Source organism: Gadus morhua, chromosome 6 (genome assembly GCF_902167405.1).
Source record: "Gadus morhua chromosome 6, gadMor3.0, whole genome shotgun sequence".
NCBI lineage: Eukaryota > Metazoa > Chordata > Actinopteri > Gadiformes > Gadidae > Gadus > Gadus morhua.
The window spans coordinates 21992667-22020488 of NC_044053.1; the positions used below are offsets into that span (position 1 = coordinate 21992667).

Consider the following 27822-nt stretch of genomic DNA (forward strand, 5'->3'; position numbering starts at 1 on the left):
AAATCGTAGCACCTTTACCATCTTCCATCCCAATGTTTACATGATTTTGGCTGCGTGGTCTGCTGATGAGCTCCTCCCCTCCGCCCCTCCCCTCTGTCAAGAGCCGACCGCCGACGTAATGACGTCACTTTCGCACGGATAGCGTCGGGCTGGGACTATTCGCGGCGATGGCGACGACGAAGAACTCTTATCGGCGGCTCCTGACTTGGGCGCAGTGAAACTGGCTTCGGCTTGGATATGACTAATGTTTATTTGATCCGGTGTTTTTCATTGTTGATTGGCTGCACTGATCTTCGACTGAACCGTTGGCTTTAAGGCTCCCGTCTCGCCCGTCCGCTGTGAGTCTGCCGGTGGCTGTTCTGCTCAGCAGAGGCCTCCGCGTCGGGGTCCGCCCTCCATCTCACAACAACAACAAAACCTCTCCGGTGAGCCGCGGTAGCGCCGCTAGCTAACAGACACAACTGTTATGTGTGCATAAAAACAGAACTACACTATCCCATTGAGACACTAAACATAGTCTGGTTAGTCCAGTGAGTGGTGGATGCTAGACATGGGAGTTAGCCCGGGTTATTCTTGCAAACTTAACCGGGTCAACGTGAAGTTTTCCACAGCGACTAAAAGCAACACCGCCGTCACTGCAGCGCTCTTTCGTTCCCTCACAGATAATAAATAGAGATAACAAATGTGTGTCATGGCATTATCTTTCTGTCACGTTAGCGGGGAGCTATCCTAGCTGTTCCCCCGAACTGTTAGCTTGTTCAACATTAGCACGTCCCACTCCCAGTACAGTGTTTTGAATAAACGTGACAACGTAAACATGTTTAACAATTATATTTATTGATAACAATGCACGCTATTGCATACATTTATAATCCGATGTTTAGAAATATTCGATCCGTCTACGTTGTCCCTCCCTTGGCCTTTTTATTTACCACCACTTCCCTTGATCACTAATTGTTTTGTATTTAAGTTAAGGTTTCTGTATACAATAATCTGCTGAATAATGCTTCATGTTGTAATACACAGTGGCCTGTCGCGGGATAGGAGTCACGTTAAGGCTCTAATGGGCTTAGCCTGCTCTGTGCACCTCTTAACATGGACCCGGTCTGGACCCGCTCTGGGTCGCAGCAACGGCTCTCATGATCCCGCTGCGGTAAACATAGTCTGCGAGTGAGTGCTGAAGATATGCTTTATCGGCTTGAGACAGCCTTGAGTGTAGTTCCTGATACTTTGGTTCGATAGCCAAGTATGGTCATTAATTTGCTTACTAAGTAGACCGACGGGTCTGGCTTGAATAGGCACATTTCGATATTCAAGCTGCTCCTGTTGAGCAAACCCTGATATTTTATATAAACATGCACTTAAATGCGTATGGGTTATGTCATTCTGACCTACCGAGATCGGATTTACAGAGATCAGATTTCAGTTTTGTCAAGTGTTGCTGTTTCCTCTAATTGGAAAAAGTTTGCACATGCCCAGTTTTCTATCCTTATCTGAAGATGGAAAACTAATAAGCAATCCTATGTGACTGATTAAACTTTACTTGCTGTCAGGATTCCATAAACTCCAAATGGACCCAACTGACTCCATGTCATTCCCCCCCAAACGTGTGGAAGGTGTGTGTCCTATTCTCGGCTCATTTAAAGGCTGCCCTTACCACCAGAACATCTATATTTGCCTCTGAATAATAAGGGCTATTGTAGGGTTAGAGGCTGCAGTGGATGGGGAACACTGTCACTTTACCGAATACCAAGAGAGTTATAAAGAAAACATTTAGTCTTAAATCACATGCATGTTTGCTGCCTCTCTTAACAGATTTCCATGCCCAACCACTAAACCCTTGAGGACAGGATTGCGAGACAACCTCGTCTGTTGCTTACTACTTGTGGTAAGTTCCAAGTGATGAAATAAATACTCTATTGAAACTTGCAGTCAGCTCTGTGTAAATTTTACTGCTATGTTTTTTAAATGAACAATTGATTGGGTCAGTTCAGAATTTCATATGGTGCATAAGAAGCACACTTGATGTTCTCTGCTCTGGAAATGTGCTGGCAAGGCGCCCATGTCTTTGACTGTTGGGACATTTTAATGTGGGATTGTTTCACCAGTTACCTTATTATAGCAGGGCCAGTTAGCAACCGGTGCCACATTAGCCTTAGCATTTGGCCCTCATGTTGGTTTGTGGAAGTCTCCACCAGCCTTTACTTCCCTTGCATTTCCCAGGCCTGGTATCTGCCAGTCTCCGGATTTAGTCCAAGCAGTCGATTAGCCTGGCTAACGCCAGACCTCATCTCAATCTACATTGAGTTGAGGTCTGGGAACCACACATTCATTTTCTCGTATTTGAGGCGTGGTTAACGATTGCCCAGAGCCGTTTATTGGGCGCTACGAATGTCTATCATATGAGTCTGTGCGTAGCTCATAGCCAATCAAAGCCTGTTGGTAGCAGGGCAGAGACATCCTTCTTGGTAATGAAAGAGCTTAACGCCGGAAGTTGCTATTTTTTCAAAATAAACATGCGTTCTAAACAACTTAGAACACCATCTAAGGCTGCATCGAAAGTAACGTGTCTGCTGCCATTTTGGATCCGTAAACTACAAACTTCGGTGTGACGCATAGACGTCGTCATTTGTCTTGCCGTCCCCCCGCGTTCTGTGATTGTTTCCCTATCTCAGGTGAAAATCTGATCCATGGAATCCAGGCTGCCAAGCAGCGTGAAAGAAATTGCGTGCAAGGCAGCATGGGTATACCCAGGCTAGCAGTCGATAAGGGTCTGAGTAAATCAGACGTATGGATTAATAATGAAGAACCTCAAATAGACCATTATTTGGATGTAAAAGGTCACACAAACAGGAAATGGGAACAACAAAAGTGGTTCAACACTTGAGCAAATAAGGGTTATGTCATGACCCCAAAGATCTACCAGTGTCAACAGAGTATCGATTATACTTTATAACAAACTTAAGCACAGACATAACTATCAGAGATAATCTTGCCGCCGATGTGGCTTCCCAAAAATATCTGAGAGGGAAATATGGGTCATACAGACCGGAAATTCCACAATCGCTGACTCGTTGGATTTTAATGCCTCTCTTCGTTTTCAAAACAAAATAATTTGCTATTGGAGAGTAGTTCTTGATTGCAAAAAGGCAGCAAAGCTTGTGGGGATCGCTGTTTTTTTTTTCAAAAAGGCAGCGCTGAGAACACTGCTGGTTATGTAACAACGTGTCAGATTATGTGGACGCTGCCCATGACGGCTCTATACTGAATGGTCTCTGATTCTGTACAGCGCTCTCTGGCTTTGTGGCGGGGAATGGAAAAAAAGGTTGGGTAGGCAAACATCTCTGCCAATAGTTTTTAATTTTCCCCAGAATACAATGTTTGCCAAGTAGTACTCTCATTGAATATCAAGTAGACATTGATTGACAGGTCGTCTATGCATAAATAAAAAGGCAAACCATATTTAAACAGAGGTTCAAATAAAACAACACGGGGATAGATTTGATGTTACACTTGAATTTGTTAGGTAGATGTGAAGTATATTTTATTTTATTTTTCTCTTTTGTCTCCTTCTTCTCTCCCTCAGCCTGGGTTTCAGTCCCAGGGAAGAGCTTCTGTGTCTGAAGACCCCACTCCTTCCTGGGGACCATGGTAAAGCTCCTCTCAATGCATGTCATTACAGGGCCTCTTAGGGAAGCACTCTGCTTCTCTAGGTAGGCTGTCTGCTTTGTTTTGTATACAGAATTGGAAACCCTGCCTTTTATTTATCTTCTTTTTGGTAGCTAATCAGTCCGCTCTAGTATCCAGCAGGCAATTACAGCCTTCACAGCCATGTCCAATTTTCAACCAGTGAAGTGTGTGTGGGTGTTACTGCACTTTGCAAGTGGGTGTGTCCTAGTGTTGTGGATACCAGTGTACTTCAATTTGCACCGCACATCTAACCTGGTCTCTGCTTAAGTAAAAGGGGATCTGTATTTTTTGTTTAGGGTGTGATTTCTATTGTTTATTCTATGTTTATATCTATTGAGTTTTTGGTTCTTGTGCCAGTGGGGCTGGCGCATTAATGTGTGTGATGCACTATGGGTAGGATGGCGATTTAATATACGTCACACCATTAGAATGAGAATGATTAACATTTGATCAGATAACCATCTAACTTATAAACTGCGCTGGGCTGGCCCAAAATATAAGAAGAACCAAGGGCTCGAGCTTAAGGATGTCTGGTCGGCCTTGAGGCGGAAAAACAGTTTTGAAAAGGATTACATTAGAATTTCTGAAAAGTTTTGATTGTTTTAACGTTGGTGAAATACAAATGGAAGACTAGCCTTGTGACATGAGCTCTGCAGTGCACAGTAGAGAGCGGCAGACAACAGAAAGCAAAGCCGGCTCCTCTGTGATTCCTTCTGCTTTACGTGAAACAAACTGCCATGTGTTGATGAGCAAGAGCAAATCTCCCAAATAACGCTGACTCTAAAGGCCATCACCGAAGCGTAACGCGGCAAAACAATCTCAGCCACAGTACTTGTATGTAAACAAGTTCCTCACAAGGTGAAGCAAAACAAGGCTTTCTTGAAACCTTGGCTTTACAACAGCTTTCCTTTTTGGGATGGCTTAGATTGTATTTCCGGATGGTTCCTGGAGGAATGTTGAAAAAAGTTGGTTAAGAGCCCCGTATTCTACGTTAGTTTTGTATTCGGTTACATGAACACTTTTCCACTACATTGGTAGCACTTTGACACCCTCCGTCCAGTGTGAGAATCGACCAAAGACAGACAGGTTGTAATGATAGTATTTATTCAATATTCTAGGCTTCTCCCCAGGATTTTGTTTTCCATGGTGGCGCTCCCACTAGATAGCTGGCCCTCTAAAATTAGGGGTTGAGGCGCAAGCCTTTGGATGTGTCTCTGTAATCACACAACATTCGTGGAAGGTCTTTCGAGATGTTTTGAAAACTGATAAAAAACTGATTGCTTGTTAAACACTCGTCACTTCTGAACCCTAAGTAAGGGTTTCGGGTGTCTTGTCAGAGGATAGCTACCCCTGAATTTGTTATTGGTCAATTGAAACCGCAGAAAACAGTTGGCCCTGTTGAAGCGCCAAAGTGTGTTAAGTTGAGGGTTTATTGCAAGCGATATATGCGACAAGCAAACAACACGTCCTTCTAGTCATTCGTTCCTGGGGCTAATCGGAGCATTGAGGGGAATGTTTGAATGGCGCATTGTATTGGTTCTGCTTCACCCTGCTTGTGGACCTACAGGAGGAGGAGGGGCAGCAGAGCCTGGAGTGCGTCCAGGCCAACCAGTTCTTCCCCAAGAAGTCCCCTGTCCTGGAGGAAGAGAACATGCAGGTGAGCCGGAACATCTGTACAGCTGTTTCTAAATTAAGCATTTGGGGTGTGTCTTGCACACGGATAGCAAGTGAAATAGTCTGTTGACGGGGTCGGAGGTCTTTTTTTTTTTTTGGTTCACAACAGAATTATTTTGAGCCACAAAAAGGATGACCCCTTAAAATTGTGTGTGATCAACTGAGTTATTTGCATTTAAAAAGAGATGAACAATATTTAGCATTGGACTCAAATCTTTTGCATTGGATGCTTTCAATTTGAGAAACTATGCAGTCGCAAGCTCAGGAATGCCTCTAAAATAAAAAGCCCTCATGCCTAGACAACTACAGTTAAGGTTAATGTTTGAATGATGTTTTGTTGTTGAATAGCATATATTTCACCACTTCTATGTAAAAGCGGAGGCTATGGTTCTGAGCTTATGGGTACGGTTCTCTTCCTGCTTCCATGCCAGGTTCCCTTCTCCCAGCTGCATGGTGAGTTCACGGAGTATGTGGGGAGAGCGGAGGACGCCATCATCGCCATGTCCAACTACCGGCTCCATATCAAGTTCAAGGAGTCTGTGGTCAATGTGAGTCAGGTCCTCCGCTAAATATACCAATAGTTAGCGTTTAAGAGGATTACCTTAACAGCAGCCCCCTACCATGTGCCGTGTATGAGACGATGGATACAGTGGAGGCAGTGTCCACAGCGTTGATCAAAGCGAAATTCCACACCATGCCGCTAACTATATTTATACCGCTCTAGTAAGTGGCTTAAAGCAATCCGTCCCGTGTTTCCCACCCATTTGACCCACCCGTGTTCTGGTGGGGGGGTGCCACGCGGTGCAGATCTCTCTCGCACTCTCTCTCTCTCGCTCTCTCTCGCAGTTCTACTGTTTTTGTTGGAGAAAGTGAGGCAGAGAAGCGAGGAGTCCTCCTTCTTCAAACGTTCTACATGTAACTATTGTGTTAGTGTTTAAAAAAAAAAACGCCAAATAGATATTTAATACTGTTCCTAACTTTCCATCAACGACTAGTTTAATATGTTTTCCAAAAACAAGCAAGGCAGCAGGTGATCTAACCCTCAGTGTTTTGTTACTTGGCTGCTGCTGTGAGCGACCAGGCCAGGGCTTGAGCTGCACTCCTTCAGTCTTCCTTTTCTTCTTCCTTCTTCTACCATTCTCAGGATTAAACACATGAAAAAAAAAATAGTAAAATGAAAAATTCCTGTTCATAGACTACCAAACATTACTATTGTTTCTATATTAACTGCATAGATGTGTGGCAAAGGGCCGCACATCATTTTACAGTCCCCTAATTACTATGTATTTACTTGAAAAAATAGGTTACAATAATCTATTATTTTGTATATCACTAGTAAATCTAGTTCTAATTTTGACGTTTAAAGTTGGTTTGGTTGTAAAAATCTGATATAATTCTGTACTTTTCGTTCACTGAGTGAAGTTGGTAACCAATTCTACCTCCTCTATTACCCATCAGTGAAAGTAACAATTGCAGTTACCCAAGGCTAATGTTGGTAACGGCCCAAGTTGAATTATGTACAATCTACAAATTTAGATGGTACTTTCTAATGCACTACTTTTTCTCAAATAGTTTTTGTTCATGGTTCCGCCCATTTATAAAGGGTTCATTCAATTTAAGTTGAAAAAGGACATTGATACTTACCTGGTAACAATCTTGATAGGAACGGTTTGCCTCGGTTGTCATGGTACATCTCTTTAAATACTGGGTACGTTCTTGCAGATGTTTCTACAATTGACCCAGTAAGTCTAAACTGTCCCTGGTATCACTCGGCTCCAGGCATGTCTCTCGTACCTGATACCTTTTGGATTCAGTAAATACAAACTGTTACTATTTTGTTCTGCAATGTTTGTAAGTAAGACACACACATAACTTGAGGCATGAAGAGATGGATTCTTACATTTTGATTCTATTAATGAATTAGGCCTGCCATCGCCGGCGGTTGAAGTCCATCAACAATCCTCCCATCCTTCCTCCACAAATTAAGTTATAAAGGAATTGAGAATGATGAAGGAGGAGAACCCTAACTCTAGCTCTAGTGCTGAGTAGAGGTCCATCTGTACTTTGTGCTTTAAGGGGAACTTGCTTGAGCCCATTCATGCAAGTTTAATATTGCATGGAAAAGGGAATGTCTTACTTAACAACATTGCAGAACATGTATGCTAAAAGTTTGTATTTATTGCTGGGAAAATGAATAACCAGTTAGAGGTATAGGGTTAGATCATGGCAATACCATGGAAACAAACAAGGCTTCCTTTTTCAGGACAGTTCATCCTACTTTACCTAAAGTTTTTTTACTTAGGTTTGTTGTGGAACATTCATGGTACAAGTTGACTTTAATTGCATGGACAATGGACTATTCTATTCCAAGGGAAATGGTGAGAGCCTGGTAATACCATGAAGTCAAACAAGGCTTCCTTTTACAGGACAGTGTCAACTTATTAGTGAGTCAATTGTAATGTAATACTTGGTTACGTTGCAGAACATGTATGGTGCAAGTGTGTTTCAATTTCATGGAGTAAATGAGGAAATTACATGAGTAAACAACTGCAACAATGTACCCAGTATTTAAAAAGATGTACCATGGTCCCAGATGTAAACTTAGGGAAATGTAATGAACCCTTTATAAAAGGCTGGAGCCATGAACAATAACTACTTAAGAGAGATTAATTTATTGGAAAGTACTATCTTCATTTCTAGATACAGAATACAACTTGGGCTGTTCAACATAAACCTTGGATGACTACACTTGTACCTTGAATGGAAGGGTACTAGAGGAGGTATTTCTAATGATTGGTTACCTACTTTCCTAGGAAGCACCCAATTATATCTGAAATATTACCCACCTTCCAACTAACGTTCACAATTACATGGAACCAAGTGCGATTGGTTAAACTGATTTATTGGCAAGCTAAAAGCTGTAAAAAAAAATAGACCTTGGTGCGATTCAAGTTAATGTCCCTTTTTCAATACAATTCATAAATCGATCAAGGAAGCTCATCACTTGACACCTGGCTTCACAATGCTGTCGTAGAGGATTACATAATTTTGGGAGTACCTAGTAGCGCAATAAAGAATACAGGCCGGTAAAGGCCCCCATAGACGTTGGGAAGAGGGGGTTAGGGGGGGGGGTAGGTTGGGGGGGGGGGTCAGTTAGTTGCAATCTGCAACCTCACCACTAGTTGCCACCTCGACTTTACACATCATACCTTTAATAATTAGGAACTGTAACAGTTTTTTGTTTCTTACTTCCAAAAACGTAATAGGGACTTTTTTTTAAGTGTCTTCTTTATTACTGCATGACAAAACAATGTGGTAATGAAATTGAATGTGTCGGAACCACCAGAAATTAGCCATTAAACATTGAGTGTATATTATTACACCATTATATAACAACACAAAACGTATTTGTAACACCAGCATTTTTTTTTTTTTGGGGGGGGGTTATTTGTAAGTATTTGTAATAGAACTGATGCTTGTCAAAATAACTAGATGCTAAGATTCCCTGAGCGGTAGAGTGAAAGCTTGCTGTGTGCCTGGCGCAGGTGGATGTATGGATCTCTGTCAGAGTGGCAGTTTTGTTCATAGCTGTGTAAATCTTTGCGGTCAAATAAAAACCCATGTTTAGACCACAAAGCCCAAGTGTCGTTGCTAGTCATGACTCTTGGCGTATTTGATTGAATTTGTTCATTTAATATAACTTAGTTTAATTTCTCCTGTTCGACTAATGCAGTGGTTCCCATCCTTTCTTGCCCGGCACATTTCATCTGCTTCAACTCAAATAGTTTTTACCCAATAAACATCTGCCTTTATATCAGTGTCCCTTTGAACGTTATCACATCACAATTCTACAGAATAAGTAGTAGTACTAGCTTGCCTGTGGCTATAAATACTAAGGCAGTCAGTTTATACAGGACATCTATGTGTAGTTTAAAATAAAATAATAAATAAAACTGTTTTGATAAAATGGATGTCCTGCGACCCCATATACACATCAGGGGACCCCGACCCAAAGGTTGGGAACAACTGGACCAATGACTTGGTTGGCTATTAGGGAGCAGCCACATCCCAAATCCACATCAAAACAGCAGTGAAGAATAACGTTAAGTGTTGCGTAATTCCATCCTCTGTTGTATTCACTATGTATGAGACAATTGAGCTTTAAGACCGCTCCCTCCTAATATCTTCCCTCATTTCTGACCAACCAGGACAACAGTTCTAAGTGTTTAAGGGCCCTATGTCATCCAGCTGGTCAATTATGTATAGTATAGGGCCATATTTGAAAAAATAAGGGAATTAGTTTGGTTGTACTGTTAAGTAACTTGTAATACCCTAAGAAGTATTGAGATTGGATTGGGATCCTGCCTGAAAGAAAGCGTGATATGATATTTTTGCGATAACGCACACCCCTACCCTCCTGCACTGACCACCCTCATGCAGTCATAACACTCATGCAGTCATAACACTCATGCAGTCATAACACTCATGCAGTCATAACACTCATGCAGTCATAACGCTCATGCAGTCATAACACTCATGCAGTCATAACGCTCATGCAGTCATAACGCTCATGCAGTAGGCCTCTCAGCCCTCTGGCCTCTAGACCGACCAGCAGTGAGATAGGTGGTGATGAGGAAGAGGGAGACGGGGAGAGGAGAGGAGGGAAGGTGAGAGACCTGGAGATGCCTTTCACGGGAACGACAGAGTTGCCGTTCACCCAGCAGCCCAGTGTAATGGGAAGGGCGCCTTGCAGGCCGGGGGCCTGGATTAGAGCAGCGGGATACCAGTCGCAGACAGAATGTACAGACGGAAGCACAGCCATCAGGATGGCCAGCAGCATTTTCATTTCAACAAACTTGTGTCGGATAACCGTTTTGTTCTTCTGTTGTTGTTTTTTCGAATAGATGAGTTGTTGTTGTGAGGTGTCTGTAAGTACCCTGCGGTGCTGCACGGTGTGGGGTGGTGCACGTGGCTGTCATGTGCTTTTGCGTGTGTGCACACGTGTGGACGACTGGACGTACATGTCTGTTAGGCCAAATCCCAGTAAGGGGTAGAAATGGGATTGGGCCTAAATCTGAATGGAGGTGTGGGCCGGTTTTATAACTTCCAAGGGGTGGGTGAGGAGAGGTATCTGTCTATCCTGGAGAGAGCTCGATGCCGCCATTACCATGTAAGGGAATCCACTGGATTCAACAACCTCATATGGCTTTATTAAAGGAAATGAACAGCATTCTGGGAGTCTAATGGATTCCACAAAGACGCTTGCTCCACCAACCAGTAAAAGTACAATAATAGTATATGTTGTTTGGAGGGATGTGATTGGACAGCACTTCTATTCAGGCTTCACATATTTATGTGTTTGTGGATATATGGTTGGTTGTTACTCTTCCTTCCTGCTCCGCCACGCGCTCTGGGCTATCTTTCCGTCACGCATGGCTTTGAACCGTGTGTGAAACAGATCATTAAACGGTTTCTGTCGGACAACCAAGCCCAGCAGAGGCATCCATAGAGGCCAAGCCAGTTTAACAGTAAAGTCTGTGTTCTCATACTCCTCCAATGTGCCAAACGATAACCGGCAGATAAACATTGACTGAGTTCAGGGGGGGGGGGGGTTATGTGCTGTTGGTGGAACGACACCATCGAGGGTTCATGCAACAAAAAAAACTTTGACTGGTGTAGTGCAGACACAGCATGCTAATAGATTTTTTTTATTACACTATTGCGTAACAAATGACAACCTGTTTTTGATTGACACTAACCGGCTTTGAACCGTAAATCATTAAAGTGGTTGCATGTGGTAGTGGCATTCCTAGCCTGCTGGTGTTGTGGAGCACACGTTATATTTTTGTGTGTGAGAGTGATGCTAACATTAGCATAAGCATTAGCATGGGAGCATGCCTCAGTGTTGAGTGACAACCTGCCGGCTCCCCAACAGGTGCCTCTGCAGCTGATTGAGAACGTGGAGTGCCGGGACATCTTCCAGCTGCACGTCACCTGTAAGGACTGTAAGGTGGTCAGGTAGGCCCCACGCACAAACGCATAAACACACACACACACACACACACACACACACACACACACACACACACACACACACACACACACACACACACACACACACACACACACACACACACACACACACACACACACATCAAACTGTCAATGGACACATCCGTTGCGCGATTGAAACCTTCTGATTGCCTATGTTAAAGATTTCTTACAAGAAAACCTATGAAATTATCTTTTTGGAGTTCTTCAGTACAGTATTAAGTATAATCGAGAGCTTGGGGAAAGTATTGTATACTACTAAGCGCAGAACTTGGAGGTCCGAACAACTCTTTTCCATCACCTCCGTCCGCAGGTGCCAGTTCTCCACCCTAGAGCAGTGCCAGGAGTGGCTGAAGCGGCTGAGTGCGGCGGGACGGCCCCCATCCAGCCTGGAGCACCTCTTCTCTTTCGCCTTCCACGCCTGGTGCATGGACGTCTACGCCGGGGAGAAGGAGCAGCACGGCGAGCTCTGCAGGCCAGGTAGGGCTGCCGATCCCTGACAACCTTTGGTGTGATCCCTGACAACCTTTAGGTGGGATCCCTGCAAACCAGCCCCTCCCCTCCACCTCCATTCTCCAAGACTAGGGCCCAATCTCGTTTCTTTGTTCTACAAAAATCTCCACCTTAACCCTACCCCTACCCCTTAACCCTACCGCTCAACCCTACCCCTACGAAATGGGACGACAACCCTTCACGACCCAGTACGTCATTAGTAGTTGTTGACGGGGTTTTGATTTAATTTTATTTTGATACAATATCTGTCTCTGGAATTTTACTGAATAGTTTGAATGCCTTAGGAATGCAACCTTACGCACATGGAAAAGCACGGTATGGTTAGATAAGAATATTATTCATGCTCACAATCTGTTAGAAACTGCAGAAACTTAATTTTGGATCAAACATTATGCAAGATCAACATAATGTATAAAACCAGAATAAACATAGAACTTGAGGTAGTATGCCATCCATGTAAAACATAAATATTAGGGGTGTAACGATTCACCAATACGAATCGGTATCCGGTCTGATTAACACAGATGCGACTACATCCTCTGCCCCCCCCCCCCCCCCTGCAGCTGACTATTATCTATCAGATTGATTCATATCTCATCAAATCGCACCAGCCCTACCCCAGCCCTACCCCAAAATCTCAGGGGTAGGGCTGAGATTTTGCTAGAACAAAGAAACAAGATTCACCCTTTCCCAACTCCCTCTCAGCTGTTACTCTTTTATTTATGTCGTCCATCCCCTCTTCAACGCAGGCGAACACGTGACGTCCTGGTTCAAGAACGAGGTGGAGCGGATGGGCTTCGACACCCAGAACGCCTGGAGGATATCAGACATCAACAGTAGATTCAGGTATGGGGATCTGGCCCATGAATGGGCATTGAATACTTTTGCTCCCGGGGCCCCCGGACAAATCCCCCCAGGATCAGTTAAGATCACAATTATAACTCAAGCAATGTTGGAATAACAAACAGCTATGTGCCTGACACAACAACACACAGGCTAATTGTATTTAGTTTTATATTACAGCACATCGTTCATTTGTTTCAATAGCAAAGCGTTGATAAGAGCCCATTCCAATACCTTCTGCTGAGTCAATCACAGCGCATCGTCTCATCGTCTCTGTGTCTCCCTGGCCTCGCTCACCCCTCCCAGGCTGTGCTCCAGCTACCCCCAGCAGCTGCTGGTCCCTGCCTGGATCACCGACAAGGAGCTGGAGAATGTGGCCGCATTCCGGTCGTGGAAGAGGTTTCCAGCTGTGGTGTACAGGTCTGTTGCTCGCTGTTCTCCTACTCTCTCTGTTCCGCACGTCTTTGGTCTGTTCTTTGTGTGTGACACACATGGCACCAAACACCAAACTAAACCGAAGATATCTACCGCAGCGTCTGTTGACGTTTTCTCTTTGAAGTGTTTGCTCCCCGTGCTGTGGTTGTGCTGAGCCCTTCGTAGAGGCACCTCAAGCATGGGATATCCATCCATCCATCCAGCCCTTTTACTACATGGAGCGAAATGCTCCATGTGAATAAACCTTTATATCTTGATCCCTCTGCTCGGATCTCCAGGCACGTGACCACGGGGGCGGTGATCGCTCGCTGCGGCCAGCCTGAGGTGAGCTGGTGGGGCTGGAGGAATGCAGACGACGAGCACCTGGTGCAGTCCATCGCCAAGGCATGCGCTGTGGACGGCATCAGCCGCAAGCATCAGGCCAACGGCGGCTACAGCAACGGCACCGCACTGCCCGATACGGACTTCGGTAAACCCCGAGCTCATTCAATGATTCATTTATATTTACTAAATTAAAGCAGACGCTTTTATCCAAAGCGACTAAAAGGGTTAATACACACATTGACACACTGGCGGTGGAGTCAACCATGCAAGGCGACAGCCAGCTCGTCGGGAGCAGTTAGGGTTAAGTGTCTTGCTCAGGGACTTGCGGTTGTCTCTGTCTCTGCTTCTCTCTCACCTTGTCACTGTCTCTACATCTCTCTCTCCCATTGTCTCTGTCTCTACATCTCTGTCTCTCTCATCTTGTCTCCGTCTCTACATCTCTCTCTCTCTCTCTCTCTCTCTCTCTCTCTCTCTCTCTCTCTCTCTCTCTCTCTCTCTCTCTCTCTCTCTCTCTCTCTCTCTCTCTCTCTCTCTCTCTCTCTCTCTCTCTCTCTCTCTCTCTCTCTCTCCCCTCTTGTCTCTTTCTCTACATCTCTCTCTCTCACCCCTTGTCTCTGTCTCTACATCTCTCTCTTCCCATATCGCTATCTCTTGCTGTACACATGTACCCACACACATTGACATTCCTTAAATATATCCACCATCCCTACAGTTCTATCTTTACACACACACACACACACACACACAGCTCTGCAGCCTCACTATCAGTGCTTTTTGCATCAGACAGCATTGAGCAATATGGCCTGCCAGGGCATGTCTGAAAGATCTGCTGTGCACACAAACATCAGACATCCATCAAAACACTGCCGTCCTCTGGGGAATCCTGTATCAAACTTCCACAGGAGATTCATGAATCAATCTCCTGCTAATGAATCCCCCACCAGGGGTTTGCCTTAAAATAACTCGGTCACGTCTTGGTTATTCATAATAGATTTGGATAAAGTACCCCCTTTCTTGCTCACTGGTTCTTTTATTGTGATCAGAGAAAACTTTTTGGCACCTCTCCCCTGGGGGTGTATATATTCACGTGATGATGAAATCTGTATGGATCTGAGTAATAGTAACACGGTTGGAAAGGATCTAAATGGAAACATTGAGTAACAAAGACGGGAAACATGTAAAGGAATCGCGGTTTCAGTGAGCGTGTGTTGTTTTGTTGCATCAGAGTCGTCCCTGACCAACAACTCTGAGGTGGAGACGCTGGCCATCCAGCCCCACAAGCTGCTGATCCTGGACGCCCGGTCCTACGCCGCCGCCGTGGCCAACCGCGCCAAGGGGGGAGGCTGCGAGTGCCCAGGTAGGATGCCCGCTCCGGCACCCCCCAGTGGCTCCCACCACGGTTGTCTGGATGTTTTATGGGAGAATCCTGCTCCGAGAGGACTTTAGTTATCGGGAGCAATGGCGGCTGTAGGATGGAAAGCATCGAGGTAACGATTCCTGTTCATCCTCCTCTGAAGAGTAGCCACACACGGTTCCAGGCAGAAAGTTAGTTGGGTGAAAATGCGTTATGCCATTCAGAAGGAGCAGTTGCAAGAGCAGACGTGGTGCTGTTTCCTGAGATAAATGTAACCCTTTTAAATATAGTGAAAAAACGTAATTATTATTGTTTAATTATGAAGCTCATAATTATGAGAGCTGTAATTAGAGGATGGCTGAGCGAGGGCTGTTCATTTAGGTTGTTTATGTTTTAAATGTTGCCCTCTACCGGGCTGCTCGCTTTCCAACTCTCAAATCTGACCTACAGCAGCGTTAAAACGTTGGTAGCATTGTTTAGTCTGGTTGGGGACGCCTGTTTCCCTGCTGTTGTTGACGTCTGTTTTCCTGCTGTTGTTGTTGTCTGTTCCCCGGCTGTTTCAGAGTACTACCCCAACTGTGAGGTGGTATTCATGGGCATGGCCAACATCCACTCCATTCGCAAGAGTTTCCAGTCCCTACGTTTTCTCTGCACCCAGATGCCTGATCCAGCCAAGTGAGTCGGTCTCTCTCTCTGTCTTCCTAACTGAAAACAATATTCTTGAACTAGAACGCCAGGTATTTTTTCTCAACCAGTGCTGAATGTGGTTTGTTTGTTTCCTCGATAACTAAATTTTGACCCGTCGATCTGGATCATCTGAGGCCGGTTTCAGAAGCTTTGGCACCGTTCCATGCAGATGATTTTGATCTCTCCTCTTTTTTAGACTATTGCTCTAACTCTCTCACTCTCTCTTCTCCCGCTCCATTTCTGTCTCAGTTCCTCCCTCTCTCTCTGTACGTCCCCACTAAGCAGAGTCTCGTCCCTGCAGGGGACTGTGCTGAATCTAGAGATCCCCAGGGTGTAGCGTTCACTAGTGGGATAATGAGTGGCTGTGGTAAAGCTTGGTTGAAGACGATGTGGTGTTTATACAGCTTCACCAGCACAAAGATGTGTCATACATGGCCTGCTCTGTTTGCTTTTCTCCAAATATAGGGGGTAAAAGAGTTGAATTGAAAGGAAAACAAAGCTATGGCTGAGAATACCCTTACAGAGTTTTTCCACCATACTATACTTCGACTAGACGAAGCAATCCAGCGCGGCTGGGAATTACATTTGAATTACAACCGGGCCTCACCCTTGAAGGTGTGTTCTTAACCGAGGATGGGCTTGTCTTGAGTCGATGACAACGCTCAAACTTTTATGCCTGTTTAGCTCTTTATTAAAGCCTACCATAAAATCGGATTGATTAGTTTAAGACCCATTTGATATATTTGGGTTGTCTCAGACGGACAGCGACACGCACAATAAAATCTGCGATGATCTATTCAGTTTGACGCTCAATATTCACCCTTTTTTAAATTCCTAATCTCAATAGCTCATTGACAGCACATTTATTTAATGGAAGCGGTAAAATCATAAAAAAAAAAAATGTAACCGCCACCCGTAGAGCGTTCATAACGGTAAACGCCACGTTTCCACTCTGAGGTGTCTGTGCTTCTGTCTGTGGCTGACCTCTGCCCCCCCCCCCCCCCCCTGCAGCTGGCTGTCGGCCCTGGAGAGCACCAAGTGGCTTCAGCACCTGTCCCTGCTGCTGAAGGCGGCGCTGCTGGCGGTCAACGCCGTGCACCGCGACCACCGGCCCGTCATGGTGCACTGCTCCGACGGCTGGGATCGCACACCCCAGATCGTGGCGCTCTCCAAGATGCTCCTGGACCCGTACTACCGCACCATCGAGGTACGGCGGCCGAGGGAGCCCTGAAAGGCCACGCGTGTGGACCTGTTGTTTCATGCACGGTTTCTATGATTAAGTTGGCGGGAATTTGGGTTGGCGTGTATTTCCTGCCATGTTTTGATTACGCATTAATTCAGTTGAGCTGTTTTATTTGTATTTTTTTATAAAGTTTTGGAGTGCTTGCAAAAGTTCCCACAATGTTAGCAAATACTTGACTAAATGATACATGCTAAAAAAATAACACAACTCATGTAAGGGTTAGGGTTAGGGTTAACCCTCCTATGTTTTGTTTCTGTGTTTGCATACTAAGCTGTTAAGTTGGAACCAATAGTTCTGTGCTTTCCTGTAAGACGACATTACCCATGCAGTTGTCTGCGTTTGCAAACCTATCTAATTGCACTCATTTTGTGTGTGTGTGTGTGTGTGTGTGTGTGTGTGTGTGTGTGTGTGTGTGTGTGTGTGTGTGTGTGTGTGTGTGTGTGTGTGTGTGTGTGTGTGTGTGTGTGTGTGTCTCCGTCTCCCAGGGCTTCCAGGTCCTGGTGGAGACGGACTGGCTGGACTTCGGCCACAAGTTCGCCGACCGCTGCGGCCACGGGGAGAACTCTGAGGACGTGAACGAGCGCTGCCCGGTCTTCCTGCAGTGGCTGGACTGCGTGCACCAGCTGCAGAGGCAGTTCCCCTGCTCCTTCGAGTTCAACGAGGCCTTCCTGGTCAGTGTTCATCCCCAGTGGTACTGCAGGGAGATCCGCCGCGGGCTGAGGATCTGTTTCCGCTGGGATTCTCCAATTTAGATCACCACAAACGACACGAGAGACTCCCAAGTCCTGTGCGACATCTGTCTTCCAATATGCAATTTCTGTTTGGGGGTGTTGCTTGTTGTGGGTGGGTCTGTCCTATAATCAAATCTGAGGCGATTTATGATCATACTAGGGTATTTACAAGTTCCTACATACCAGCTCATCGGTGTATAATTACGTGTGTGTGCGTGTTTGTGTGTGTGTGTGTGTTTCTGCGTGTGCACGTGTGGGTCTGTGTGTATTTGTGTGTTTCTGCGTGCATGTGTGTGGGTATATGTGTGTGGGTATGTGTGTGTGTTTGTGTGTGTGTTTCTGCATGTGTGTGTGTGTGTGTGTGTGTGCAGGTGAAGCTGGTGCAGCACGCCTACTCGTGTCTGTTCGGCACGTTCCTGTGCAACAGCGGCAAGGAGCGGGAGGACCGCCACGTGCAGGAGAGGACCTGCTCCGTCTGGTCCCTGCTGCGCAGCGGCAACCGCGCACTGTGCAACATGCTCTACTCCTCGCAGTCCGAGACGGTACGTCCCCTCCCTCGGGCCCCTCGGGAGGACCCTTCTCCCCAGGGACCTGGGAGTGGTGATCAGATGTAGGGAGGGACCCACGGCTCTGGGAATGCAGATTGTGGCAGCGTTGCGTAATTCTCTGCATTGCTTTGCCAGTGGGTTCTAGAGACACTAAATCTGGATTAATTACCCTCTGGGCAGTCTTTTTGCGGTGACATTGTTTTCTTGGTGGTTGCATTCCAAGGCGTGGTTCTTTTATCTACATTCTTCAATTAATGATTCGTTTTTATGATTTGATGATGGGGAAAAAAATGAGAGCTCTAGAAGAACTTTTGATTTGAGACGTAGATCCTCAGAGTGTGGTTCTGTTTTCCTCTTCAGGTGCTGCACCCGGTGTGCCACGTGCGTAACCTGATGCTCTGGACGGCCGTCTACCTGCCCAGCTCCTCCCCCACAACGCCCAGCGACGACTCGTGCGCGCATTACCCTGCGCCCGGCTCCAGCCCGGAGGAAGCAACTCTCGGAAGGTCAGCCTGCCCCCTGTTCACCCGTCTACCCGGCCCGTTGCACCATGAGATCCACCAGCAGACCACTCCAGGTTGAGGGTGGATTCGCCCCACATCACCACCACCTAGAGAGAAGGGGGCCTAGTCTTCTGGTCGTCCGATGCTTCTCTATCGGCATCGGATCCCAAAGCAGCCGCTGACAGTCGCTAGGGCAGAACAGGTTGTCGCTTCGCTTCTAAACCTAAGAGTAAACCTAGGGTCCTAGGGTACGTCGAATGCTGTTAACAACATTCACTTTTCTCAGATTAATAGTTAGTGTGACGTGTCGCAACGCATTTTGCCATGAGGGTTCAATTTCCGCTAGGTCTGTTATGATTTAACAATATTCTTGGCAATCTGTCACATGCTACATGCATGACGTATTGGCTTCGGCAAAAGGCTCAAGAATCATTTGTTGCCTCCCCCTTACCCCCCCAAGTCCTCCATACCACTCTTATGAACTTATTGTATGATGAACGTCCTGGCACGTAATGGACGCACTTATTGTATTTTGAACGTCCTTAAAAGTAATACTTACAAAAGGTTGACCTAGCAATTGCTAGTGCTTGGCACTCGGTTCTATGAACATCAATACTGTACTGACATCGATATATTGTTTCTCCTTCTTCTGACAGATGTACTTACTGTAATTCGCTTTGGATAAAAGCTAAATGCGCTAAATGTAAATGTATTAGCAGTCTCTCCCGTTTGGCCAAAAAGACTCTCCCTTCTCTCCTCGACGCAGACGCCCCAAGACCCGCTCCTTCGACAACCTGCCCAGCGCCTGCGAGCTCGGCAGCATGGCTGCCCCCAACCGGCGCTCCAGCGACCCCAGCCTCAACGAGAAGTGGCAGGACCACCGGCGCTCCCTGGAGCTCAGCTGCGTCACCGCGGGGCCCGACGGCGGAGCGGGGGGCCCGGAGGACCTGGAGGACCAGACCGACGGTCCGATGTACGCGGACACGGCCGAACCCGAGCCCCAGCCGGAGGAACGGGGACCCAGGCCGCAGCGGCCGCAGTCGCCCGGCGTCCCGGTGGCGGGGCCCCCGGAGCGGCAGGAGGCGGAGCTGTCGGTGGCGCCGGGCGTGGCGGAGGGCCAGATGGAGAACATCCTGCGAGAGGCCACCAAGGAGGAGGCGGCGGCGGCGGTGGCGGCGGCCGTCCACAGAGAGAGGGGCGTGGCTCAGGTCGTCTCCAACGGAGACACAGACATGGGGAAAGGTATAGGAAGTGTAGAGAGCGACGAGAAGCGTGCGGAGGTTGATGGCGGAACGGAGAATCAGAGTGAGCCGCTGTGCAACGGCCACCCTGAAGAGGATGTGGTGCTGGCGTCGGCAGCGGAGGGGGGTTTCCCAGGCGTCCCTCCCCTCCCTGCCAGTACGTCAGAGGAAACGGAGCGGATGCAGCAGAGCCTGGAGGCTGACGTTGGTAGGATCTTAGAAGAGCTGGTCAAGCAGGTGATGGACGGTTGTACTGAGCCACAGCCACAGGGGCAGTCAGCATGGCCTCTTGAGCCAGAGGACGCTGCATCCCACAGAACTCACACCAACGGCTGCCTTGTTGGCACCTTGGTAGAGCCGGGGCTCAGCTGTCACTGTGGCGAGCCCCCCAAGCCCCTGGTGCCGGCCAATAAGACTGCGTCTCTCATGGAGAGCTCCACCGAGACTCTGACGGACGAGACTTGCGGTACGCTGGAGCCAGCGGCGCCGTCGCCGCCCGGCCCCCAGACCAGCAAACCCCTGCCCCAGCCCGCCAGGATGAACGGCCTGGAGGCCAGGCAGCAGCCGGCGGTCGCCAGGACTCCCAGCGGGGCCCACAAGCGGCCCTCCCTCAGTGCCTTCCAGTCCACCAACGGCGAGGGGCTGTGCAACGGCGAGGAGCCCTGCAACGGGGCCCCCGCCTGGGCCAAGGCGGCCGCCGAGCGGGGCCCGCTGAGCCGGCAGGCCTCCCTGGCCAGCGGCGGCTCCCTGGGCCCGCAGCCCCGCGGCTTCTGCCCGCACCGCTGCACCCACATGCCCGCGGGCCGCCCGGCCGGCAGCCCCGAGCAGCAGTCCCGCCTGCACCTGGACGACGACGGGCTGACGCTGCACCCCGACGCCATCCAGCAGCGGCTGCGGCAGATGGAGGCGTGCCACCAGAAGGAGGTGGAGAGCCTGAAGAGGCAGATGCAGGAGCTGCGCACGCGGCTGGAGAACCAGCAGCACGGGGGCTGCCCGCGGCTCAACGGAGACCAGGGAGACGAAGGGGTGAGGCCCCTCACCGTCACTGGGACCGTCACTGCATACGTTTAGACAATGATCTCACGTGTGTTGGACCCTGATATGAAGGCGTGTCCTCTGAACATATTGCTATTTCTGCAGCCGTCTAGATTTCACCATCCATCTAGATTACACCGATCCGACAGGCTGTTTGACCTTTTTATTCTCTTATCTTCCTTTTTCTTATCTTCGTTGTTCACTTCAATAGCAATTGTACTGCATCAAGTAATCAGTGCACCATGGAGGGATCCATCAGGAAATGGATCTGTTAAAACAGGGCGAGCGGTGTGATCGTGTTATGACGTTGTGTGTGTGTGTGTGTGCGTGCCCCCTGCTCTGCAGACCTCCATTATGGACTCAGAGTACAACATGGATCCCAACTGCCTGTCCCGCTGCAGTACGGAGCTGCTGTCGGAGGCCAGCTGGGAGCAGGTGGACAAGACGGACGCGGAGGTACGGCGGTCACTCTGCCGCAGCGGGCCTGGGTGAAATGTTGAGAGTTTAGGGGCGGTTAGGGTGGGGACATGCAGGTCTGTCAGAGCAGAGGTGAGATAATGTACAGGTTCCTAAGGGTGGTGATGGAAATTTGAAGGAGCACATTTATAGCTATCTGAAAACCCATAGCTGGTCTTTAGATTGTCCTTAAAGAACTAGTGAGCCCACTGTTTCAGATGGAATCCGCACACTCAAACACAAGTTTTAGGAAAGAGGGGGGCGTGTTATCCCCATGGCTGTGACCCACGCTTTTTTAGTACCGTTGTTGTGTAACTGCGTAATAATGAGCGATGTTGTATATGGAATCCGCCACTCCCAGTAGAGTTATACTATAGATGTCCGTTAAGCTTAACCCTCACTCGGACCGCTGCTCAGACGTAGCTTCACCCTCCACACACACCCTGGCGTTATATGTACTATATGTGTCTGGGAAGCCTTCCCCTCGGACGTGGGTATTAAATAAACGTGCTGCTCAGACTGGATGCGCTGCTCCACATGCTGTATTGGCCATCACTTTGTGAAGGATGCAGAGCATTGCCAGGGTCAGGGTATGGCACATCCCTAGGGGGGCATGAGGTGCTAGAGCCAGTCAGGGGTAGGACCAACCCTAGGGGGGCTCCAGGACATGAGGTGCTTGCTGCCTGTTGCAGGTGACCCGCTGGTACCCAGACCACCTCGCCGCCCAGTGCTACCGCTGTGAGAGCCGCTTCTGGCTGGCCAGCAGGAAGCATCACTGCAGGTAAAAACACACACACACACACACACACACACACACACACACACACACACACACACACACACACACACACACACACACACACACACACACACACACACACACACACACACACACATATATACACACACACACAGCCACACACAGCTGTTAATACACCCCCCCCCTCCCCAACTCATTCAGTTCTGTGAGTTTGTTCTACATGTTTTGTTTTTAAGGGGTAGGAACAAAGGTTACTCTGTGCTGTCTGTGGCCCAGCGCTCATATCTTGTGAAATAATAATAAGGCCTGTGTCTCACGATCTCTAGCCCATACCCTCATCGCTTGCTGATGTCTGCTCTCTGTTCCTCTGATTTAACTGTTAACTTGGAGCAGTCCTGCTTGCACCCATCATCCCTGGGACGCGGCACTATTCGGGGGTGAAACATCGTTATCAGGAAAAAAAAATTAAAGTGATCTGTCTCCCTTAAACTCCATTCTCATGCTCAGTGCTTTGCAAGCTTTCTGTTCCAGCCGGTCTCTGTTAAGAGAGGGAGCTCTAGTGTGTGTGTGTGTGTGTGTGTGTGTGTGTGTGTGTGTGTGTGTGTGTGTGCGTGTGCGTGCGCCACCTTATTGGCCCATGTGACATTCTCCATTGTGTACCCTCTCCTCCACAGTGGAAGAGAGCCTGTCCAGGAGGTCTGGTGAGATCCCGTGCTCCCCCCCCCCCCCCCCCCCCACCCCCACCCCTGTACTTGTCATCCTCCCAGACAGAACCTTCCCCTCCTAGCACCTCACACACACTCACACATATATATACACACACGCACGCACACTGCATCCTCCCTGCCCTGTGGGTTCTGTTGAGGCGTAGAACCAGCGCAGCGCCCACTCAGACTCATAGCGTGAGAGGCCTGCAGTGCGGCACGGCTTTCCACCATTTAACCTTTGCACCGTGACAACGGGTTTGGACGATGGCGCGAGGGGTCGCTACACTGCTAACCTCTCGCCTGTCCATCCACGACGTCACGTGCTTCCTTCTTTGCCCCCACCCCCCCCACCTCCCTTCCATCTAATCCGGTCCCCATAGCAACCCCAGTTCTGGCCTTATGCTGCCTCTCCCTCCCACCACCATCCTCCCCCTGCAGCTCAACCGCTAACTGCATGGTTCTGCATCAGAGGTCGGTGGCGTGCTCAGGGGTGAAGCCCCGCTCCTGGCCAGGACTCGTACTCTACCGGGGGGGGGGGGGGGGGGGGGGTCTCGACTTCTAGTGAGGGGGGGTCTCGACTTCTAGTGGGGGGTTCTGATCAAAGCCAAAGACAAAGCTGTCCTCATTGTCCAGTCGCTCATCTTCTCATGCATCATGTTTTTGTTCATGTTTTTTTTGGGTTGTTTTTGTTGCTGTTGTTGTTGTTGTTGTTGTTGATGCACATCTGCGTGTGAGAGCATTGAGGCTAACGCCCGCATGTATACAAACAAAGATAAGAGCAGCTCTTCGTCTCTCACTTGTAACGTATAATACCATAATGAGTGACCAGTGTGGGCAATGGGGGTTAACGCTCTTGTCTCCCCCCCCCCCCTCACAGGAACTGCGGTAACGTGTTCTGCGCCAGCTGCTGCGATCAGAAGATCCCCGTGCCAAGCCAGCAGCTGTTCGAGCCCAGCCGCGTGTGCAAGTCCTGCTATGGCAACCTGACGCCCTGCCCCGGCATGGGCCCCCGCCTGGCCCCGAGTCTGGGCCCCCTGGACGTGGAGCAGGACCAGGGCATCACAGTCAGCTCCGACTAAAGCCCGACACCCCCGGGACTTACAGGGTGGGGGGGTGGCGGGGGGGGCTGTGGGCCGGACGAAACACTAGGCTCTATCCCTTTACTCCCCAGCCAGCGGTGACGCTATTCTGCTGCGGGAGAGCACAGGAGCTACACAGAGTATCCCATGGAAGTGTGTGTGTGTGTGTGTGTGTGTGTGTACTACGGATTGAAGTGTATTTACAAGAGAGGAACGTGTACAGTAGAAGCTTGATGAACTTTGATGGGCAGCCGTCTCCTTGAGTGAGTGTGTTTGCCATGCGTGTGTGTGTATGTGTGTGTGTGCGCATAGCAGGCTGAGAGTGAGAGAGAGATAGGAAAATGCAAACAACTGAACATGCATATTGCTGAGCAGGCCGGCGGTCTGTCGGACAGCACCTTAAGGCCCAGGAGTCCCTGCTCCCCCAGACGGGCTGCACTTTGACATTGAGCCCGCCAGAAGATCATGGAAACCTCTGCAATAAATGTTACTTTGTTCTTACCCTTTCCCCCCTCTCCCATCAGCCCCCCTCCGCCTCCCAGTAGCAGGTTCTCTGTCCAAACCAGTGACCCCTTTCTGTCGAACGACTGCAGAGTATTTCACCCTCTTTTGCGCTTTATCACCTCACGACACATGAGGTCATTAAGATGTTGAATCCTGCCGTCATGACACAAGCATCTCTCTGGAAAGACCGGAACGGGATGTCAGGCATTCGTCCCCAACGGAGCTCCATTGAACAAGTGCTCCGAGCTGAACCCACCCCCAGTCCCCCCTCCATCCCCAAGGGCTTCTTCCTCCTCCTCCTCCTCCTCCTCCTCCTCCCAGAGTGGTGTATGATGAGGGGGGACCCGTCCTCTTGGTGACCTTCATCAGAGAGCAGTGTTGTTGACCATTGACAATGTGGCCATTGTTCTCCTGCCACGCCAAGAGGACTGCACCACAGCCCCCCTCCCCTGGCCTCTCCTGTCTGCAACCACTTCAGCACCCCCCCCCCCCCGCCCTCGCTGGCGTCTCTCCCCAGCAGGTCCTGGGTGCTGGACAGCCTTGTGAAGACACCTGTTCCAGAGGACAGCCAGTCTTCAGCCGACACCACAAGCAAGGTCATGTTGGGGCCCTGGCCTGCCACAGGCTGGACACCATGGGAGGATATTGACGGAGATACACGCACATATATTTTTTATTATTATTATTTACTTAAGATTATGTTGGAATTGATATTTGGGGTGGGGTAGGTGATGGCAAACATTGAAAAGATGAAAGTGAAGGTGCTTAGGGGGGTTAAACGACACGGCTGGCCCCCATGACCTTGGTTGCGCTGCCCTGTCGTCTGCGTTGTCATTTCCGTCTTGGGTTTCCCTGTACGGAGAAGACCTTCCACACTCCTGCAGGACCACCGGCTAGCCTGCACCCTGCCTGCCAGCCCACTGCCCACCTCCTCACACACACACTCACACACACACACTTTGGTTTTGTAAAGCAAATGAATGAATTAAATAATATATTCAGAGAAGTATATAGCATTTAAGAAAAAGGCTAAACAAATGTATAGAATCCTTTTGAATCGTGGCTCACTAAAATTAGTCACCAAAAAAGTTTCTTGTTTTCCTTGATTTTCTTTTTTTTTCTGGTCTAATTTTCCTCTGTTCATTACAACCAAATCTATATTGTCAAACTGTAGAATTTTTCTCCTTTTTAAATAGTTCACACTTGACACGTGTGCTGCGTTAAGTGCTATTAGTTTTTCCTTGGAAATGCAACGATTTCTCTTTTCATTAATTATTGTTTTATTTTTTAATTGCTGTTACAAAATGAAAAAGGACTAAAAATGTAAGTTGGGAAAATGAATTTGCCCCTGCATAATCAGTGTTGGGTCGTGAGCAGAGCTAGAGGGGGAAGTTAGAAGTAGCTTAGCATGAAGGGCCATGGTGCTGCAGGTCCTTCAACCTTTCTTTTTGTTTGGAGAGGGCCGAGGCCAACAGATGGAATAATCGCATCTGTATTCCATCTAGAACTGACCATCAGGCACAGTTTGGTATGGTCATCTGAATTCGGCCATAGTGCAGGCACAACACATGCAGACTGAATATTTATGGGGAGTATATGAGAGATATACAGTCATGAGTGAGTCCAATACCAGACCCTTCTCAGCTCAAGGACAGTCTGCGAAAATTCTAACAATCCAAACCTACCTGTGGAAGTGACACACACACACACACACACACACACACACACACACACACACACACACACACACACACACACACACACACACACACACACTCACACAGGCGTAGCTCATGATATGCTTTGAAATGCTGGTGAGAAAATAAACACCCCAAAAGTGGTATGCAGCAAGTAAAGCCAGCAGCCTGCACCTTAGACAACCAAACCTTCCTTCCCCTCGGCCGTAGTCTTACGCAGGGCTCCATTAGGACATCCGCATACAAACACTACCTCTATTTTGTACACACAAATATAGCCTCCTTCACATGACAAAAAGTCCAAACATCGATTCACATTTAGTAGTTCTTTGGCGACAATTTGCCGTGTTGAGAACAGCCTTGATGGTCCTCTTCCGTATCTTTGGGTCGGACAAGCTCGGCCGAATCATTAATCATCTCTTGCGCTGTGTGTGTGTGTGTGTGTGTGTGTGTGTGTGTGTGTGTGTGTGTGTGTGTGTGTGTGTGTGTGTGTGTGTGTGTGTGTGTGTGTGTGTGTGTGTGTGTGTGTGTGTGTGTGTGTGTGTGTGTGTGTGTGTGTGTGTGTGTGTGTGTGTGTGTGTGTGTGTGTGTGTGTGTGTGTGTGTGTGTGTGTGTGTGTGTGTGTGTGTGTGTGCGTTGCTGCTAAGGGTACGACGATCACTCCAGTTATAACCCTGTCAGGGTTACTGGAGCCTTGTCAGGGTTACCCTGACAAGGCTCAATGTTCACTTGGTTTCTCTCTTCCCTTTTCCCTCTTCCCTCCTGTTCTGCAGGCTGTGAATGGACATCTCACATCTCTATTTGTGACGTTTATCAAAACACATGTGAAAGAATTGTACAAATACAATCCGAACGTCGATTTAGAGTCCTGCTATCATGATGGAGGGTGTCCCTGTTTGGTCATCCTTCAAAACAATCAAGTGTTATGCTGGGAGGGAGACCAGATCATGCAGGTGTCGTCAACGTCGTCCCCCTCACTGCTCACAAATGTTGTAAAGGCTTTGGCAGCTTCAAACCTAATCATGTCAGTCCCCCACCTCACCATCGCACGAATACACACACCATTACACATGCATGGTGGGGGGCCCCTGCACACTTTGGAAACACACCAGGAATGGGAAATCTGAAAACCTTCATTCAGTTCACCCCCTTGACAACGTCTAGAGTGGATGTACGAGAAAGAACTCTTCTGAGTAGAGGCAAAAACAGTGTCACCACAAGGCCATTCCGTACCCCTATTTGTTGCAATAAGGGGGTTCTAAATTGGAAAAAGGTATCTGCGGATCTGGTTGTTGGTCTTGGACACAGACATTTCATTGGGTGCTTTGTGAACAAGCAGTTAACCCGAGAATAAAGTGACTTTGAAGCGAGTTTGCGTGAATATTTGAGTTGACCGTCTCTTATTAGAGACCAGTGCCAAGCAGTGTTGCCAGATTGGGCCCGATTTTCCGACCAATCTGGCAAGCAGTTTTATTAGTTTCTCCCAAAGGGATGATGATTTCCTATACTTTCTCTGTTTTCCCCTTTTTTGTTGACGATAAGCACTTTCAGTCTTTCCCCTGCCCTGTCTAGAGTTTTGAAGCTGTACATAGCGTTTTCCTGCAACAATCTACTTGTTATGTCTGAATCTTTTGATTTTTGTTGAATTACTTGGAGCATAACATTGTTGTAGTTTGAAGAACAACAATAAAATAGACATTACCCGGGTTGTTTTGCCAAGCCTTCACACAAAAACAACCACATACTC

General features: G+C 48.1%; 1 protein-coding gene across 2 annotated transcripts; it reads left to right on the forward strand.

Annotated features, from left to right (window-relative positions):
- Positions 1 to 112: 112 nt before the first annotated feature.
- Positions 113 to 27781, forward strand: mtmr3 (myotubularin related protein 3). 2 transcript variants are annotated; one of them, XM_030358020.1, is made up of 21 exons: positions 113 to 425; positions 1816 to 1888; positions 3587 to 3651; positions 5258 to 5347; positions 5796 to 5912; positions 11300 to 11382; positions 11729 to 11895; positions 12678 to 12774; positions 13078 to 13191; positions 13485 to 13675; positions 14756 to 14887; positions 15448 to 15559; positions 16583 to 16778; positions 17300 to 17485; positions 17917 to 18087; positions 18454 to 18599; positions 19363 to 20863; positions 21218 to 21328; positions 22021 to 22109; positions 22763 to 22789; positions 23673 to 27781. In XM_030358020.1, the coding sequence occupies exons 3-21, from the start codon at positions 3649 to 3651 to the stop codon at positions 23872 to 23874; spliced, it is 3735 nt and encodes a 1244-aa protein (XP_030213880.1). In that variant the 5' UTR covers positions 113 to 425; positions 1816 to 1888; positions 3587 to 3648; the 3' UTR covers positions 23875 to 27781. The 2 variants fall into 2 exon arrangements, with proteins under 2 accessions (XP_030213880.1, XP_030213881.1); XM_030358021.1 differs by lacking the exon at positions 22763 to 22789 and having other exon boundaries at positions 114 to 425; positions 23673 to 25719.
- The last annotated feature ends 41 nt before the right edge of the window (positions 27782 to 27822 follow it).